This window comes from Hemibagrus wyckioides, linkage group LG14, assembly GCF_019097595.1.
Source record: "Hemibagrus wyckioides isolate EC202008001 linkage group LG14, SWU_Hwy_1.0, whole genome shotgun sequence".
NCBI classification, from domain to species: Eukaryota; Metazoa; Chordata; class Actinopteri; order Siluriformes; family Bagridae; genus Hemibagrus; species Hemibagrus wyckioides.
In genome coordinates, this window is record NC_080723.1 from 450,607 (window position 1) to 472,500 (window position 21,894).

A 21,894-nucleotide genomic window follows, 5' to 3' on the forward strand; every position below is an offset into this window, starting at 1 on the left:
CACTCAGACATCATCAAATGTTTTTAGAAATGTTTATTTTTTGTAAATATTCAATAACCTGCCATTTGTACTATATATAGTACATGGAAATGAAGACATTTGAAGATTGTAATGATTGCCTTCATGATCTTCTAGTCAGTGCTATGAAATCTTACAGACCACAGACTAATTATACTACCACATATGCTACATTTCTGTTTCATTACAGATGCAAATAATCAAATAGGTAACATCAAAGTATTAAATCCTATGCAATTTTTTTTGTACTGGACAGCTATTAAACACCGGCCAGCTTCATGTAGCTGGATCATGCAACTACACTACTCTCAGTAAATTGTACCTTAAAGCAAATACTGTTTAAAGAATATATAATTCATCAACAAACATACAGTGAAGGCATGGCATAAATCCAACAATTCAGTGATATATATTAAGGCAAACTCTATGAGATCGTAAAAAATAGCGGGTATAAAAATATGAGATAAATACAAAAGGTTCATCACTTTTCAACGCAATGCACATGCGAGTATGATGCATGCAACAGTAAGAAGAATGACCGAATGAAGGAATACATTAATTCACAAGCTGTTAGTGCTGTTACGTTTCTAAAAATAAAAACAAATCAATAAAACAAAAAAATCTACGTGTTTTCCAGGTGAATGCTACAGGGCTATAGAAATTATTTGTGATAATATTTTATGGCAGCAAACCAGTGCACATATCCAACTGACCAGGGTCAGTGTTTTACTGTTATTGCAATAAGCAAAGGACATTCCAACCTGAGACATTTCAGTACAGTGTGTTATCACTGTCACATTAACCCTGTAGTAATCCAAAGCTTTACCAGATGGACACCAGACATTTCTATTTCTTCACATTATTTTTTACTCCATTCATTCATTTCTTTTTTTTTTTTTTAATATGTAGGCTTATCAGGGTTTTTATTTTTAATTCATTTTCTTTCCACAGACATAGTGAAATTTCATGTACTATTCAACCAACAGGAAAATACTTTTCCATGTATTTTACCGATAGGAATTAGTCCCGAAAATTAAGGCAGTGACATAACAGATCTTAGAACTGCATGAGATGTATTACATCTGAAAATATCTGATGGATGGATGGAGGATAAACCATTTCACTGGGCAGGTTTTAAGCTTTGATGTAGTTTATGCATGTTTAGTAAGGATAATAGAGTATGTGAGCCAGCATGTGTGGTTCTATCTGGTCATGTGGAAGTTCTGCGTGTCTTGGCTCTGTGTACGGATGAATCAATATCCAAAAGCATTGTATTGGAGAGAAGTTAAAATCTGTATTCAAACACCTCCACATCTTTCCCTTTGGTCTTATTTCAAGACCACAGCTGGTATTGGAATGAAGGATAAAGTTATGTTTGTTGATGGACAGTTCACTTGTACCTACAAAAATCAAAAGTAAACTTTATTAAGTTAAAATGAAGGCTTAAAAACCTAAATTGTGCTCGAATATTTCCACAATCATAAAGTGCAGAACTACAAGTCAGTGAGTGTTCTCGCTCTACAGCACCTACAGTCCATACGGCCGGTCAACCTCATCACTCTTCAGGAAAATACACAGTCCGTTTTAAAAGTGCATGCAATCCCATGCATCTATAGCTACAGATAATTCTGGCTAGCATTATTTTAATACTTGTGTACGTAAAAGCCATTGTCATGCTGCTGGGTAACACTTTACATTCCAGCTCCTTATTTTAATGCTGAAGTACATTTTACTTAGCAGTGTTACTATAGCAGATCTTCAATAATAACTAATCACCATCAGAAACTACCATGTTGACTAGTCTAACTATTTAATAACTAATAATAAATTACTATGATGATAAAACCATAATGTGCTTACTTTGTCTTTACAGAAGCATCAGTTACTGATAGATTAAAAAAAACTTCTTTTTTTATTATCCAGCTTTGACAGGCTCCTTAACTAATGACTAGGTTTACTTACTAACTTAGTAAAGGAGAGTAAGCCACTTCTCACTTCCCGATGAATTACTATTGAACATAACAAACAGCAATGCTAATGGAAAATAACAATCTAATAGCTAATTATAAATAATTGTGGTAACTAAATAAGTCGAGCTGCTCATCACTATCATGCTGATCAAAGCTGTAATGACATGATAATAATTTTGGATAATAGTTGCTAGTGATTTAATAATAAGGGTTAAGGGCATTGTTTGATGTATCAGTAATCAATGCTTCTGTAAAAAAGTGTTGTGTAAGTGTATGACATTAATGCAGACCACACAGTGGCTCAGAAACAGGATTTCTTCACGATTGTGTCAGTGCAGTAATTTAACATTAATTACTAACTATAACAGTATGAATAATTATTGAAGAACTACCATGGTAACACCTGATTACTTACTGCTATGTTAATAAAGATTTAATGAGGGAGACTAATTAAGGAGCAGTAATGTAAAGTGTAATGAAGAATAAGGCCTGTCTCTTCAGCAGCTCGAAGACTTGTTCAGAAACACAGTGTGGCAGTGGAGTGGAAGAAACCAGAATGGTCAGTAATAAAAACTGAAGAGACTGAACACCTCTTGGAAGCATGCTCACTCTCCTTTCAACAGAAAATCACCACAACCAATTCTGTGGTAAAAGTTTCAGCTCCTTCAGTATGCATGAGGTATATAATTATCTGCTTGTATAAATCACAAACACTGTAAACATTTTGTTCATAGCTCAGCCAGTCGCCTGAAATCAAAGACAGAAAGTATGAGGCATATGATGATGATTGCTTTAGTTAGAAATAAACCTCTCTCCCGTTCTGAAACTCCTATACGAGCGCGATGTTATTAATGGCCTTTTTCAGGCTTTAAAGTAGAAGTCTCTGTTGGCTTTCTAACTCTCTTACTGTGTGACTCAGAAAACCTAACACTCGACAAAGTGCAGAAAAGCGCCGTGGTCCACTTCAGATCTGTGTCTGTAATGACTCTGCAGAATAGGACAATGCGGTCAGGGGTTTGGAAGAGTAAGCAGAAGGCGTCGAGCTCGGTTTGATGCCTCTGGTCCTCATGTAGTGTAGGAACTGATCTGGAATTTCAGCCAGGACGTCTTTGGCCAGACGGGCCATGCTGAGGATGTGATTCCCTCTTGGGTCAATGTAGTCTCGAAAAGGAACAAACTGCAAACAAAAATATGTGAAAAACATTTTCATTCATATTTTCATTCATATTTTCATTCCAATGAGATTCCAATGAGCTACAATACTACACACACACACACACACACACACTGATCAGCTATAACATTATGACCAGTGCCAGGTGAAGTGAATAACACTACACACACTACACACATTACACACACTACACACATTACACACACTACACACATTACACACACTACACACACTACACACACTACACACATTACACACACTACACACACTACACACATTACACACATTACACACACTACACACACTACACACACTACACACATTACACACACTACACACACTACACACATTACACACACTACACACACTACACACACTACACACATTACACACATTACACACACTACACACATTACACACACTACACACATTACACACACTACACACACTACACACATTACACACACTACACACACTACACACACTACACACATTACACACACTACACACACTACACACACTACACACATTACACACACTACACACACTACACACACTACACACATTACACACACTACACACACTACACACACTACATACATTACACACACTACACACACTACACACACTACACACACTACTCACATTACACACACTACACACACTACACACACTACTCACATTACACACACTAGATACATTACACACACTACACACACTACACACACTACACACATTACACACACTACACACACTACACACATTACACACATTACACACACTACACACACTACACACACTACACACACTACTCATTACACACACTAGATACATTACACACACTACACACACTACACACATTACACACACTACACACACTACACACATTACACACACTACACACTACACACATTACACACACTACACACACTACACACACTACACACACTACACACACTACACACATTACAAACACTACACACATTACACACACTACTCACATTACACACACTAGATACATTACACACACTACACACACTACACACATTACACACATTACACACACTAGATACATTACACACACTACACACACTACACACACTACACACATTACACACACTACACACACTACACACATTACACACACTACATACATTACACACACTACACACATTACACATACTACTCACATTACACACACTAGATACATTACACACACTACACACATTACACACACTACACACATTACACACACTACACACACTACTCACATTACACACACTACTCACATTACACACACTACACACACTACTCACATTACACACACTACACACACTACACACATTACACACACTACACACATTACACACACTACACACACTACACACATTACACACACTACTCACATTACACACACTACTCACATTACACACACTACACACATTACACACACTACACACACTACACACATTACACACACTACTCACATTACACACACTACACACATTACACACACTACACACACTACACACATTACACACACTACTCACATTACACACACTACACACATTACACACACTACACACACTACTCACATTACACACACTACACACATTACACACACTACACACACTACACACACTACACACATTACAAACACTACACACACTACACACACTACATACATTACACACACTACTCACATTAAACACACTAGATACATTACACACACATTACACACTACACACATTACACACATTACACACACTACATACATTACACACACTACACACACTACACACATTACACACACTACACACACTACTCACATTACACACACTACTCACATTACACACACTACACACATTACACACACTACACACACTACACACATTACACACATTACACACACTACATACATTACACACACTACACACATTACACACATTACACACACTACACACATTACACACACTACACACACTACATACATTACACACACTACTCACATTACACACACTAGATACATTACACACACTACACACACTACACACATTACACACATTACACACACTACATACATTACACACACTACACACATTACACACACTACTCACATTACACACACTACACACACTACTCACATTACTCACATTACACACACTACATACATTACACACACTACACACACTACACACACTACTCACACTACACACATTACACACATTACACACACTAGATACATTACACACACTACTCACATTACACACACTACACACATTACACACACTACACACACTACACACATTACACACACTACACACACTACACACACTACACACATTACACACACTACACACACTACACACACTACACACATTACACACACTACACACATTACACACACTACACACATTACACACACTACACACACTACACACACTACACACATTACACACACTACACACACTACACACACTACACACATTACACACACTACACACATTACACACACTACACACACTACACACACTACACACATTACACACACTACACACACTACACACACTACACACATTACACACACTACACACATTACACACACTACACACACTACATACATTACACACACTACACACACTACACACATTACACACACTACTCACACTACACACATTACACACACTACACACATTACACACACTACACACACTACACACATTACACACACTACACACATTACACACACTACACACACTACATACATTACACACACTACACACACTACACACACTACACACATTACACACACTACACACACTACACACATTACACACACTACACACACTACACACACTACACACATTACACACACTACACACATTACACACACTACACACACTACACACACTACACACACTACACACATTACACACACTACACACACTACACACATTACACACACTACACACACTACACACACTACACACATTACACACACTACACACACTACACACATTACACACACTACTCACATTACACACACTACTCACATTACACACACTACACACATTACACACACTACACACACTACACACATTACACACACTACACACACTACACACATTACACACATTACACACTACACACACTACACACATTACACACACTACTCACATTACACACACTACACACATTACACACACTACACACACTACACACATTACACACACTACTCACATTACACACACTACACACATTACACACACTACACACATTACACACATTACACACACTACTCACATTACACACACTACATATATTACACAAACTACACACACTACACACATTACACACACTACACACATTACACACACTACTCACATTACACACACTACACACATTACACACACTACACACATTACACACATTACACACACTACATATATTACACAAACTACACACACTATACACATTACACACACTACACACACTACACACATTACACACACTACTCACATTACACACACTACACACATTACACACACTACACACACTACACACATTACACACACTACACACTACACACATTACACACACTACATATATTACACAAACTACACACACTACACACATTACACACACTACACACATTACACACACTACATATATTACACAAACTACACACACTATACACATTACACACACTACACACACTACACACATTACACACACTACTCACATTACACACACTACACACATTACACACACTACACACACTACACACATTACACACACTACACACTACACACATTACACACACTACATATATTACACAAACTACACACACTACACACATTACACACACTACACACATTACACACATTACACACACTACTCACATTACACACACTACATATATTACACAAACTACACACACTACACACATTACACACACTACACACACTACACACATTACACACACTACTCACATTACACACACTACACACATTACACACACTACACACACTACACACATTACACACACTACACACTACTCACATTACACACACTACATATATTACACAAACTACACACACTACACACATTACACACACTACACACATTACACACACTACACACACTACACACATTACACACACTACTCACACTACACACACTACACACATTACACACACTACACACACTACACACATTACACACACTACACACACTACACACACTACACACATTACACACACTACACACACTACACACACTACACACATTACACACACTACACACACTACACACACTACACACATTACACACACTACACACACTACACACACTACACACATTACACACACTACACACACTACACACACTACATACATTACACACACTACACACACTACACACACTACACACACTACACACATTACACACACTACACACACTACACACATTACACACATTACACACACTACTCACATTACACACACTACACACATTACACAAACTACACACACTACACACATTACACACACTACACACACTACACACATTACACACATTACACACACTACTCACATTACACACACTACATATATTACACAAACTACACACACTACACACATTACACACATTACACACACTACACACACTACACACATTACACACATTACACACACTACTCACATTACACACACTACACACATTACACACACTACACACACTACACACATTACACACATTACACACACTACTCACATTACACACACTACATATATTACACAAACTACACACACTACACACATTACACACACTACACACACTACTCACATTACACACACTACACACACTACACACATTACACACACTACACACACTACACACACTACACACATTACACACACTACACACACTACATACATTACACACACTACACACACTACACACATTACACACACTACTCACATTACACACACTACACACATTACACACACTACACACACTACACACATTACACACACTACACACATTACACACACTACACACACTACACACACTACATACATTACACACACTACACACACTACACACATTACACACACTACACACACTACACACACTACACACATTACACAAACTACACACACTACACACATTACACACACTACACACACTACACACATTACACACATTACACACACTACTCACATTACACACACTACATATATTACACAAACTACACACACTAAACACATTACACACACTACACACACTACACACATTACACATACTACACACACTACACACATTACACACACTACACACATTACACACATTACACACACTACACACACTACTCACATTACACACACTACATACATTACACACACTACACACACTACACACACTACTCACATTACACACACTACTCACATTACACACACTACACACACTACACACATTACACACACTACACACACTACACACACTACACACACTACACACACTACTCACATTACACACACTACTCATTACACACACTAGATACATTACACACACTACACACACTACACACATTACACACACTACACACACTACTCACATTACACACACTACACACACTACACACACTACACACACTACTCACATTACACACACTAGATACATTACACACACTACTCACATTACACACACTACACACACTACTCACACTACACACATTACACACACTACACACATTACACACACTACACACACTACACACATTACACACATTACACACACTACATACATTACACACACTACACACACTACACACACTACTCACATTACACACACTACTCACATTACACACACTACACACACTACACACACTACACACATTACACACACTACACACACTACACACACTACTCACATTACACACACTACACACACTACTCACATTACACACACTACTCACATTACACACACTACACACACTACACACACTACACACACTACACACATTACACACACTACACACACTACACACATTACACACACTACACACACTACACACATTACACACACTACACACATTACACACACTACACACATTACACACACTACACACATTACACACACTACACACACTACACACATTACACACACTACTCACATTACACACACTACACACATTACACACACCACACACACTACACACATTACACACACTACACACACTACACACATTACACACACTACTCACATTACACACACTAGATACATTACACACACTACTCACATTACACACACTACACACATTACACACACTACACACACTACACACATTACACACATTACACACACTACACACATTACACACACTACACACACTACACACTACACACATTACACACACTACACACATTACACACACTACACACACTACACACATTACACACACTACACACACTACACACATTACACACACTACACACATTACACACATTACACACACTACACACATTACACACACTACACACACTACTCACATTACACACACTACACACACTACACACATTACACACACTACACACACTACACACACTACACACATTACACACACTACACACACTACACACACTACACACATTACACACACTACTCACATTACACACACTACACACATTACACACACTACACACACTACACACATTACACACACTACACACACTACACACATTACACACACTACACACATTACACACACTACACACACTACACACATTACACACATTACACACACTACTCACATTACACACACTACACACATTACACACACTACTCACATTACACACATTACACACACTACACACACTACACACACTACTCACATTACACACACTAGATACATTACACACACTACTCACATTACACACATTACACACACTACACACATTACACACACTACACACACTACACACATTACACACATTACACACACTACATACATTACACACACTACACACACTACACACATTACACACACTACTCACATTACACACACTACACACACTACACACACTACACACACTACACACATTACACACATTACACACACTACACACACTACTCACATTACACACACTAGATACATTACACACACTACTCACATTACACACACTACACACACTACACACACTACACACACTACTCACACTACACACACTACACACATTACACACATTACACACACTACACACATTACACACACTACACACACTACTCACATTACACACACTACACACACTACACACATTACACACACTACACACATTACACACACTACATACATTACACACATTACACACACTACACACATTACACACACTACACACTACACACATTACACACACTACACACATTACACACACTACTCACATTACACACACTAGATACATTACACACACTACACACACTACATACATTACACACACTACACACATTACACACATTACACACACTACACACACTACACACATTACACACACTACACACATTACACACACTACACACACTACTCACATTACACACACTACTCACATTACACACACTACACACACTACACACACTACACACATTACACACACTACACACACTACACACATTACACACATTACACACACTACATACATTACACACACTACACACACTACTCACATTACACACACTACACACACTACACACACTACACACATTACACACACTACACACACTACTCACATTACACACACTACTCACATTACACACACTACACACATTACACACACTACACACATTACACACACTACATACATTACACACACTACACACACTACACACACTACTCACATTACACACACTACACACACTACACACACTACACACATTACACACACTACACACACTACACACACTACTCACATTACACACACTACATACATTACACACACTACACACACTACACACACTACTCACATTACACACACTACACACACTACACACACTACACACATTACACACACTACACACACTACACACACTACACACACTACTCACATTACACACACTACATACATTACACACACTACACACACTACACACACTACTCACACTACACACATTACACACACTACTCACATTACACACACTACTCACATTACACACACTACACACATTACACACACTACACACACTACACACACTACACACACTACACACATTACACACACTACACACATTACACACATTACACACACTACATACATTACACACACTACACACACTACACACACTACTCACATTACACACACTACTCACATTACACACACTACACACACTACACACACTACACACACTACATACATTACACACACTACACACACTACACACACTACTCACATTACACACACTACTCACATTACACACACTACTCACATTACACACACTACACACACTAGATACATTTCACACACTACACACACTACACACACTACACACATTACACACACTACACACATTATACACACTACACACACTACACACACTACACACACTACACACATTACACACACTACACACACTACACACACTACTCACATTACACACACTACTCACATTACACACATTACACACACTACTCACATTACACACACTAGGTACATTACACACATTACACACACTACACACACTACACACACTACACACATTACACACACTACTCACATTACACACACTAGATACATTACACACACTACTCACATTACACACACTACACACACTACACACACTACACACATTACACACACTACTCACACTACACACATTACACACACTACACACATTACACACATTACACACATTACACACACTACACACATTACACACACTACACACATTACACACACTACACACATTACACACACTACACACATTATACACACTACACACACTACACACATTATACACACTACACACATTACACACACTACACACACTACACACATTACACACACTACACACACTACACACTACACACATTACACACACTACACACACTACACACACTACATACATTATACACACATTACACACACTACACACATTACACACACTACACACATTATACACACTACACACACTACACACATTACACACACTACACACACTACACACATTATACACACATTACACACACTACACACACTACACACACTACACACATTATACACACACTACACACACTACACACATTACACACATTACACACACTACACACATTACACACACTACACACACTACACACATTACACACACTACTCACATTACACACACTACACACATTACACACATTACACACACTACACACATTACACACACTACACACACTACACACACTACACACACTACACACATTACACACACTACACACACTACACACACTACACACACTACACACATTACACACACTACACACACTACACACACTACACACACTACACACATTACACACATTACACACACTACACACACTACACACACTACACACATTACACACACTACACACACTACACACATTACACACACTACACACATTACACACACTACACACATTACACACACTACACACACTACACACATTATACACACACTACACACACTACACACACTACACACATTACACACACTATACACATTACACACACTACACACACTACACACACTACACACACTACACACACTACATACATTACACACACTACACACATTACACACACTACACACATTACACACACTACACACATTACACACATTACACACACTACACACACTACACACATTACACACACTACACACATTACACACACTACACACACTACACACACTACTCACATTACACACACTACACACACTACACACACTACACACACTACACACATTACACACACTACACACACTACACACATTACACACACTACACACATTACACACACTACACACACTACACACATTACACACACTACACACACTACACACATTACACACACTACACACATTACACACACTACACACACTACACACATTACACACACTACACACACTACACACACTACACACACTACACACATTACACACACTACACACACTACACACACTACACACATTACACACATTACACACACTACACACATTACACACACTACACACACTACACACACTACACACATTACACACACTACACACACTACACACACTACACACATTACACACACTACACACATTACACACACTACACACACTACACACACTACACACATTACACACACTACACACATTACACACACTACACACACTACACACACTACACACATTACACACACTACACACATTACACACACTACACACACTACACACATTACACACACTACACACACTACACACACTACACACATTACACACACTACACACATTACACACACTACACACACTACACACACTACACACATTACACACACTACACACATTACACACACTACACACACTACACACACTACACACACTACACACTCTCCAATTTAACCCAGGCTTGGGACCAGCACTGGGAGTTAACTGTTCAGTGGCCGGGTTAGTGTCCTGCCCAGGAATCGGACCCGGGCAGTGAGAGCCACCAGGAGGCGTACATATACACATCAGTTAACTCAAAGATTTTGAAAATAACAGGATTTTGATATAAATGATTATGTATTAAATAGTCACTTCTCTCATGTTTATCCCAGGCTATGATTTACATTTCCATCAAATCGCTGTTCCAGAGCTCTGCTGGCTGTTCACGCAGGTTGCAGGATATCCGCTCCCCTGAGCCTCCCTCCATCCCAAATTAACTCCTGATTGATAAAGCACTAATTACAGTCCCATTAGAATTGGCCAGTTTTAAGAATCTTTAAAAATGTTGATCTCTGGTTTCCTTATTAACATTTCTATATTTTACTGATCGATACTCTTTTATTTTGGTGCTTATAAAGAACAAACTGTAATAAAACAAGAAAACAAGAATGGCACCACATCCTACCTGTACAATATCTCTCTCTGCAAACCTTCCTCTTGAGGAGATCCTGACCTCATCTCCGTCCAGTTCAACCATTTCTGTTAAAGAACAAAAACAAGAAATTGAAAAAAAAGTGCTTTAGTTGCAGGTTTTTGAAAGCATCACATCTGACGAGTCTCTTACCGTCAAATTCAGCCGATCCAACTCCAACTATTATTATTGACATCGGAAGACAGGAAGCCTTCAAGCAGAAAGAAAGATTAAATCACAAAATTACAGTAAGAACTTTCCAAAAATAATGCCATTTGCAGAAAAAAAGCATCAGAACACTGAAAGCTTCAGAAAGAGGTTCATTAGATAAGATTGTGTTCCACGCAGCAGAGAGAGGACATGGTTAGACTGTGTGGAAAGGATAAGTGCCAAAATACAAAGTGTGCTCATAAAAGTAAAAGGAGGAACAGCTCTCAGACACTACCGGAAGAGATAAGGACGTGCTGACGTGTTATAAACCACTCTTCCTCAGAGCTGGAAGGGTCCAAACCCAAATCATTCTGCGGTCTGAAAACCACATTTCAGTGTCTTAACTGTCGTATGTTTAGAGGCAATGATAAATGAAGGCAATTTATATCTCATTTGCTTTTGCTTTCTTTATCATCCATATCATTTTTTATGTATTTTATCCTTCAAGGTACTCATCCTCTTCCTGAGTAGGAGTGATTCTAACCCAGTTCAGCTCTTCACACAGCCTCATTTCTCTTCTGAAATGTCAGCAGATTTACCAGATTATCAGATTTCAGACAATTAGACAAGTTGATCATTTCTTACCCTAAGCACTTTCTCTGTACAATAAAGTTATGTAGTGATATTAATATAACAGCAGGGCTCCTGAGAGGTTCAAATATTAATGCAGTGCTGTGTTTTTGGGTGCGTACATTTACAATGGCTTCCTTGGTCTGAGCCATGTCTGAGATAACTCCATCAGAAATGATGAGGAGGATGAAGTACTCTGAGCCGTTCTTTATTAATGATGCATACCTGAGAGAGAGAGAGAGAGATACAGCTAAAACACATAGTATAACATACCATTTACATCATTATATTGTGTGTTTGTGTGTGTGTGTTGTGTGTGTGTGTGTGTGTGTGTTGTGTGTGTGTGTGTTGAGCTGTATGTATATGTTGAGTTGTTTCCAGATCAAAAAGCCTCTACAGTGTGGTGAGACTCATGGTCAGTTTTCTGACCGTATCCGTGTGTTGGTTTGTTATTTTCTCTGTGGTCACTTGTTGTGTTACCCACCGTGCAACATGATTAATAACCGGTGAGAAATATGTTGGACCATAGAGACGTACACTCTTCAGACTCTGGTAATATGCCTCTATTACTCCTTCAATACCGCTGCAGTATGGGTTTTCTGGGTTCCCATTCTAATAACACACACACACACACACACACACACACAAACACAAACACATGCTTATATTACCTTTCATACATCACCTTTAATATCATACATCTCATTTAATATACAGCTCAAAGTGCTTTATAATGTGGAGGGAAAAAAACAGAAAGAAATGTAATAAACAGTAAGAAATCAGTTCAAGAAAACAGAGAATATAAAATATCATAATATATATTTAGGAATTGTGTAGAAATAGAGTAAAAGTACAATGATTAAAATAATATTAATAACATTAATATAATATTAATATTATTTATATATTTTTTATAAATATTTATAAATATTACATTATATTATTATTATTATACTATTATATTATTATATTATGTTTATATTATATACGCACTTTTATTATATATATATATATATATATATATATATATATATATATATTTTTATATACACGTATATTTGTATATGTATATCCGATGCACAATTGGCTTTACGTAACTACTGGTGTTTTTCATAATTTATCATGTCTTTCATTTCTACTAAGTTTTTATTCTTCCTATTTTTCCATTTATATTTTTATTATCTATATCCCTATACTTTTCTTGTCCACACACTTTACTTTATACTTTATACTCCTCTTCAAATGTAGTCATAATAAGCATCTCACTACATGTCCTACTGTGTATGATTTTGTATGTGATTAATAAAATTTGAATTTGAACAGTAATCTGTCAGGAGAAGCTTATAATAAAATGCTAAAGTAAATGATGATGCTAGAGTTTAAAACCTGTGACAAACATTTATTAGGAACATGCTCCAGATCTTCTGTGGGGAAAAAGTACACCTCTCTCCCCAATGTTTTTTATAAAGAAGGCTTACACTACTGTAGATGATATTAAGATATAATTTAGAAGATTGATTATCAGACCTTCAGTGATTTAGGAAGGTATTATTATTAGGAAATAACGGAAATAATCAGCCACTAAAAAAACTCATTATTATCTCATAATATTCTAATCTGATAATAATCAACACATATCTCACAAAAAAAGAGAACAATAAAGCATTCATTAAGGTCATGTGATCTGTGCTCCAGAAGTGCTCTTTACTGCTAGCGTGTATGAAGCATCCTTACATCAGCGTTGTTTATTCAAGTTAATCTAAATTCTTAATGCTCGGCTAAGAGCATATGGAGCTAGTGTGCAGTGCCATGCCCTGAAGAAAGCTGTGTTAGCAAACAGTCAGCAGCTGTGGCCCGTGGGCATGGCATCTGCCAAGAACTCATATAGAATATAGATAGGCTTCACTGTATGGAAATTCGTACCCATGTACAGGATGCAGGAGGTTGTGTGTGTATAGAGAAGACAATGCCCCGAAATGAAACTTCAGCCTCAAGAGAATAAAAGCACACTTCCGTTTCAATCGTCTGATCAAAGTTTCCGTCTAGTTCTTGTTTATCTTTAAAGGAGCAGTCTGTGATTTTAGAGGCTTCTGCTATTTACAAATTTCTTTCACCTTCCTCCAGTCAGCAAAGAGCAACATAAAACACAGTGATTAAAAATGATGAAATAAAGTTACTGTCATTGATTTAACTCTACATTACAAAGTCCAGACTTGGAGTGGGACTGAAAGTTTTAGAGCCTTCCTGTGCCTGTGATGTCTCTCAGGTAAAGGGGCAGACCTGAGCAGCTCAGAGTAGGTGGAGTAAATTTGGGAATAAAAAATGTAAAAATCTTAAAAGAAAGAGACAATCCAGATCTGCTGCATGGACTGTTTTCTAAACACAGAAATTATCTTTAAAATTCTGTGATCATTATGGACAAATACTTCATAAACTGCACTTCTGTCTAAATCGTTTCCTCTAGGTTGTGTTTTGTTTATTACTATTTTTAAGTAGTCGTGTCCATGAGTGCTGACCGTGAATGGACAGAGAAATCACAAAGAAGAAGCAGATAATGGCCATGGAGTCTTGCCAGAGTTATAATGAATCTAGTCAGCTTCCACTGTCAAGTCCAACAACAACAACAACAACAACAACTGTGCTTCTATGAATATCATACTGTGCTTCTGAAATCATTCATAAAAACTCAAAACAAAACGCAAACACAAAGGTTCTGCTGTTGTCTGATCATTATCGCAGGTGAAACACACTCTCTGTAACACAAACAGCTGATGAATATATTTTAATCTTAACTCTGTACAGGTCTAACCACTCACTCATTACACGCTTGTTCTCTGCGACTCGTCCTCCATTTTAATTCACAGCTATTCCTGACAACATGCTCTGTGCCTCAGTACAATTCATTTGTACATTACAGTTAAATAACTCTCATTTCTTTAGGAGATTCTAGTCGATTTCTGTAGTAGATATCTAGTGATTGCTCACCAAGGCAAACTCATGTGATACTCTCCCATGAGGAGGCAGCTTTGCTCCAAAGCCCAGAGCAGGAAACATCTTATCACTGTCATAGTCCTGAATGATCTCGCCCACAGCTCTCAGAGCCATGGCATAGGCATTGAGCTGGTATGGGTTCATGTAGTGAAGAGAGGTAGGCTGGGATGGGTTTCCTGTCCACAAAGAGAAAAGAACACAAAGAATTAAAAAAGCTTGATCTTTGGCACTTTAGATAGTGAGAATTCACTTTATATGCGCTGTATTTCCCAATAAACTCACTCATGTGCATGATCTTATGTGTGGGTGGTGCATTAGAGGAGATGCATGATCATGTCTCTTGTTTCTAATCCAGTCAAGCATTAACATTATGCATGCTTTTTAATTTTATTGTGTGTATTATGTAAATTATTAAAGGTGGATTGAGGAAGAGAAGGTTGAGAAGTTTGTCTCAGTTTGCATGAATGCACTGAACAAATAGAGAGAGAGAAGCCCAGAGTCTATGAAAACATGGAATCGTCACATGAAAGCATTTAATTATAGAATAATCTTCTGGAAAAGATAAGCTCACCATTTGATGCGGTAAAATCGATTGCCACCGTGAAATTAATCTGAGTACTGCAAAAGAATACAAAGTGACAGACGGCGTGAGGACCTGCGTTCTCGATAAGAGCGAATGAACATAAATGTGAACCGTGTGCAATTTTTACTAGAACTTTTCATTAAAAAACAAACCACTACATTAATGCTAAATTTAATGAGGCTCCCAAGGCACAGTAAATATTAAATTCTATAAAGACGTTTATGCAAATCTAATTCTTCCAGTGAAAAGTGTTTGTTCTGCTGTTTAAGAAGCAGATCCTGTGCTAAGAATAGAGCAGGTTATTTTTAGCTTGGGTTGTTATGGCATCTCTAACGTAGCAAAGCCTTTTATCAGTGCAAGTCTTCTGACAATACAGGGAGGAGAAAAGCAGAGGAAATAAAAATAGCTCAGCTTAGCTCAGTGTGATTGACGGTTCCAGGGTCAGAGACATCGATTAGGGAAAGGCATTGTACATTAACAAAAAGGCAAAAATCTATCATGCCCCACACACACACACACACACACACACACACACAATAGAAGCCCATGTGCATAATCTCATGCTCACCCTCCTTTAATATAGTCCAGAAAAGTCACTTCAACGTCTATGAGGCATGACAGCAGGGTCACCTGTTTAGACAAAAGTTTGGTAACACTTCCTATTCACAGCCCTTAACCCCACCATTACACATTCTATAAGCAATGCACACTTCATTCAAAAACATTATAGGAATATTCATAGCTATAAATCATATACATTTTCATAATATCAAAATATGCAATATCTGTCGATATTCTATCCATCTCCATCCCCTGGTACTCTGGGAAATCATCATTTACTGCCATCACATGATCTCATCACACCTCTGTGCACTGCAGAGCGAGTCAGGGTTATATTAATGCCCTCGTTCTCATATGGTATCATTTCTACAGGAGTAACTACTTCACTGGAACCTGTGAGGCAAACACTCCATAAACACTCAAAAACTTATAATTATTCATGTGAATCTGTCTGTAAGGAGACTTATTAAACAGTGGAAGGATGTGAGTTCGAGGTAAACTGTAAGAACAATAAGCATAACTAGACATGTGTTGTTCTTTAATGCACAATACAATTGCAGTCACTGACACACTGCTGTACTATAAGAGGAAAAAAGAGACTTAATGTGTACCATTATTATAAAATAATCAGTGTGGTCCCTCAGCATCACGATAAACCACATAACACAGTGTTGATGATTATTTTCCCATAACAGCATGACCCCAGGCTTTTTCCTCACATATACCCAGCACTAAGAGCTGATGTGAAGATGCCATTCACCGGACACACAGCGTGCGATATCCATATGAAGTGATATAATGTGATCTATGAATGCTAATGTTCAGTTGATGAAGGTGTTGTGCATTGCTTATGAAGATATAATGTAGGACCTAGAATAAGAAGTCTTACCAATAATGGGGTTTATTAGAACATTAACGTGACCTGTCTTTTTCTTCTTCTTCAATTTGTAGTTTAAAATAATAATAAAAGAATTATATATAAAAAACTCACAGTTCCTGAATTCTGGTATTTCTTCTTCTTCTTTTTCTTTTTCTTCATGTTTAATACCTGAAGAAGAAAAAACACCTCTGTTTGGTTTAATAGAACACGACTTTGGCAACTGAATCCTACCATTAACAAAAACCACATCATGAAGATGATGACATGAAGATGATGACATCAGCTGATGCTACAGTAGGTGATGTTGTAGATAAGAGAGATGATTGCTAAATGTCCAGTTACAGATGATCTATTAATAGTCCAGTGAGTTGGTGGAATCGATATGAAAAAGTATCATTTTGAAAGAGAAGATATGAATCCAGGAGCTTCAATTGCCAACTATAACACACCTGAACAGTGCCTTAAGGAACCCAGTTTACATACAAGCTTATATTCATTTTCACAACCTGTGTATCCTGAGTCTCACAAACCCCCAAAGATGCAGACTCCAATTCCCATAATCAGATCAGATCTTCCTGCTCATTCAGCTGGTCTCACTACTCTATTGTCTCTTTGTAAGGTCTCACTCTAGCACTGCATCTGTGATGAGTTCAAGCATTTGTAAGCACACTGTTTTCATTAGCGTTGGACCATATCCTACATTACTTTTACTGAGTAAGTCTTTTTTTAGTTCATCTGGCCATTTGCCCACTTCACATGCTGGAGTATTGCTTAGCTCTTTTGTTTGTTTGCTGCATTGATTTTTAATAAAACCAGGAATAATGTGCTCGGATCAACTATAAGCCGCATTATCTTATGAGTATAAGCTCTGTGTATGTAATTGGCCAGAATGAAAAAGAGAAATCCTGAAAGAAAGGGCTGTATCCTTGTGTTTTCCTGAAATATTTATAACATATCTAAGTCACACATAAATAGACAGTGACCTTAGTGTTATAAGGCTTCAAGGCTTCTATTTGATTTATTCCAGAAAGTACATTACAATACAAATAACACATTATCAGTTTCAAGGTGTTTAAGACCGTCTGTTTATATAATATATTACTGTGTCCGAGAAAGAGAGAGAGAGAGAGAGAGAGAGAGAGAGAGACTCACCTCCCAAACACTAAACTGAGACTGGCCTTTGGACAGTTCCCTATAGCTGGTCTTGAACTCTCCGATGTAGTCATGCCTTTGGGAAACAAATGATCACACAGCATTATACTTCCCCTTTATACTAATCCCCAGATTAACTCTAATTTTGTCAAATCCTAAATATCTCACCCTCCATCTCTGTCCCAGTCATACACCTCTATCTTAATGGCTCTGTAAAAAAGTCAGTTCAAACATTCATCAGCTTTTGGAATGAAATCAACATTTTAGTCGAGTCTTCAGGGCAAGATTTCTCTGTAGAAGTGTGATATTGTGAAAGATGAGTAATCTTTGTCCATTCATCTTGACATATGATATCTTTCCCCAGGTACAGTGTGAGAGGATAAAAAACAACCTGGTACATCTTGGCATCCCAATGAAGGCAGTGTTAGAACACCATGTTCTCTGCTGTTAGTCTTAAAGTGAATAAAATGCCCGACATTTTCACACAAGCAAGCAACTATTTAATTTTTTTTTTAAAAGTAATGCTAACAACTACACCGTCACTATACAGCCGAGTGAAAGTGTAAAGAAAAAGTAATACAGAATTAAAGAAATGTAATTTACACCAAAAGGATATTTATTATTTTTTAAAAGTTCTCCTTCTCTTTTCTAAATCTGACAGAAATATAACTG

General features: G+C 37.7%; 1 protein-coding gene across 4 annotated transcripts in view; it reads right to left on the reverse strand.

The window, feature by feature from the left end:
• Positions 1 to 38: 38 nt before the first annotated feature.
• Positions 39 to 21,894, reverse strand: part of cpne8 (copine VIII) — a 57,621-nt gene continuing 35,765 nt past the window's right edge. For all 4 annotated transcript variants that reach the window (XM_058408787.1, XM_058408786.1, XM_058408788.1 and 1 more), the window contains 11 exons: positions 21,391 to 21,432; positions 21,223 to 21,298; positions 20,182 to 20,238; positions 19,198 to 19,259; positions 18,618 to 18,664; positions 18,041 to 18,222; positions 15,540 to 15,667; positions 15,178 to 15,280; positions 14,429 to 14,486; positions 14,270 to 14,343; positions 39 to 3,165 (listed from right to left, as the gene is read on the reverse strand). In XM_058408787.1, coding sequence (XP_058264770.1) covers positions 2,953 to 3,165; positions 14,270 to 14,343; positions 14,429 to 14,486; positions 15,178 to 15,280; positions 15,540 to 15,667; positions 18,041 to 18,222; positions 18,618 to 18,664; positions 19,198 to 19,259; positions 20,182 to 20,238; positions 21,223 to 21,298; positions 21,391 to 21,432 — 1,042 coding nt within the window. In that variant the 3' untranslated portion in view covers positions 39 to 2,952. The remainder of the gene's footprint in view (positions 3,166 to 14,269; positions 14,344 to 14,428; positions 14,487 to 15,177; positions 15,281 to 15,539; positions 15,668 to 18,040; positions 18,223 to 18,617; positions 18,665 to 19,197; positions 19,260 to 20,181; positions 20,239 to 21,222; positions 21,299 to 21,390; positions 21,433 to 21,894) is intronic.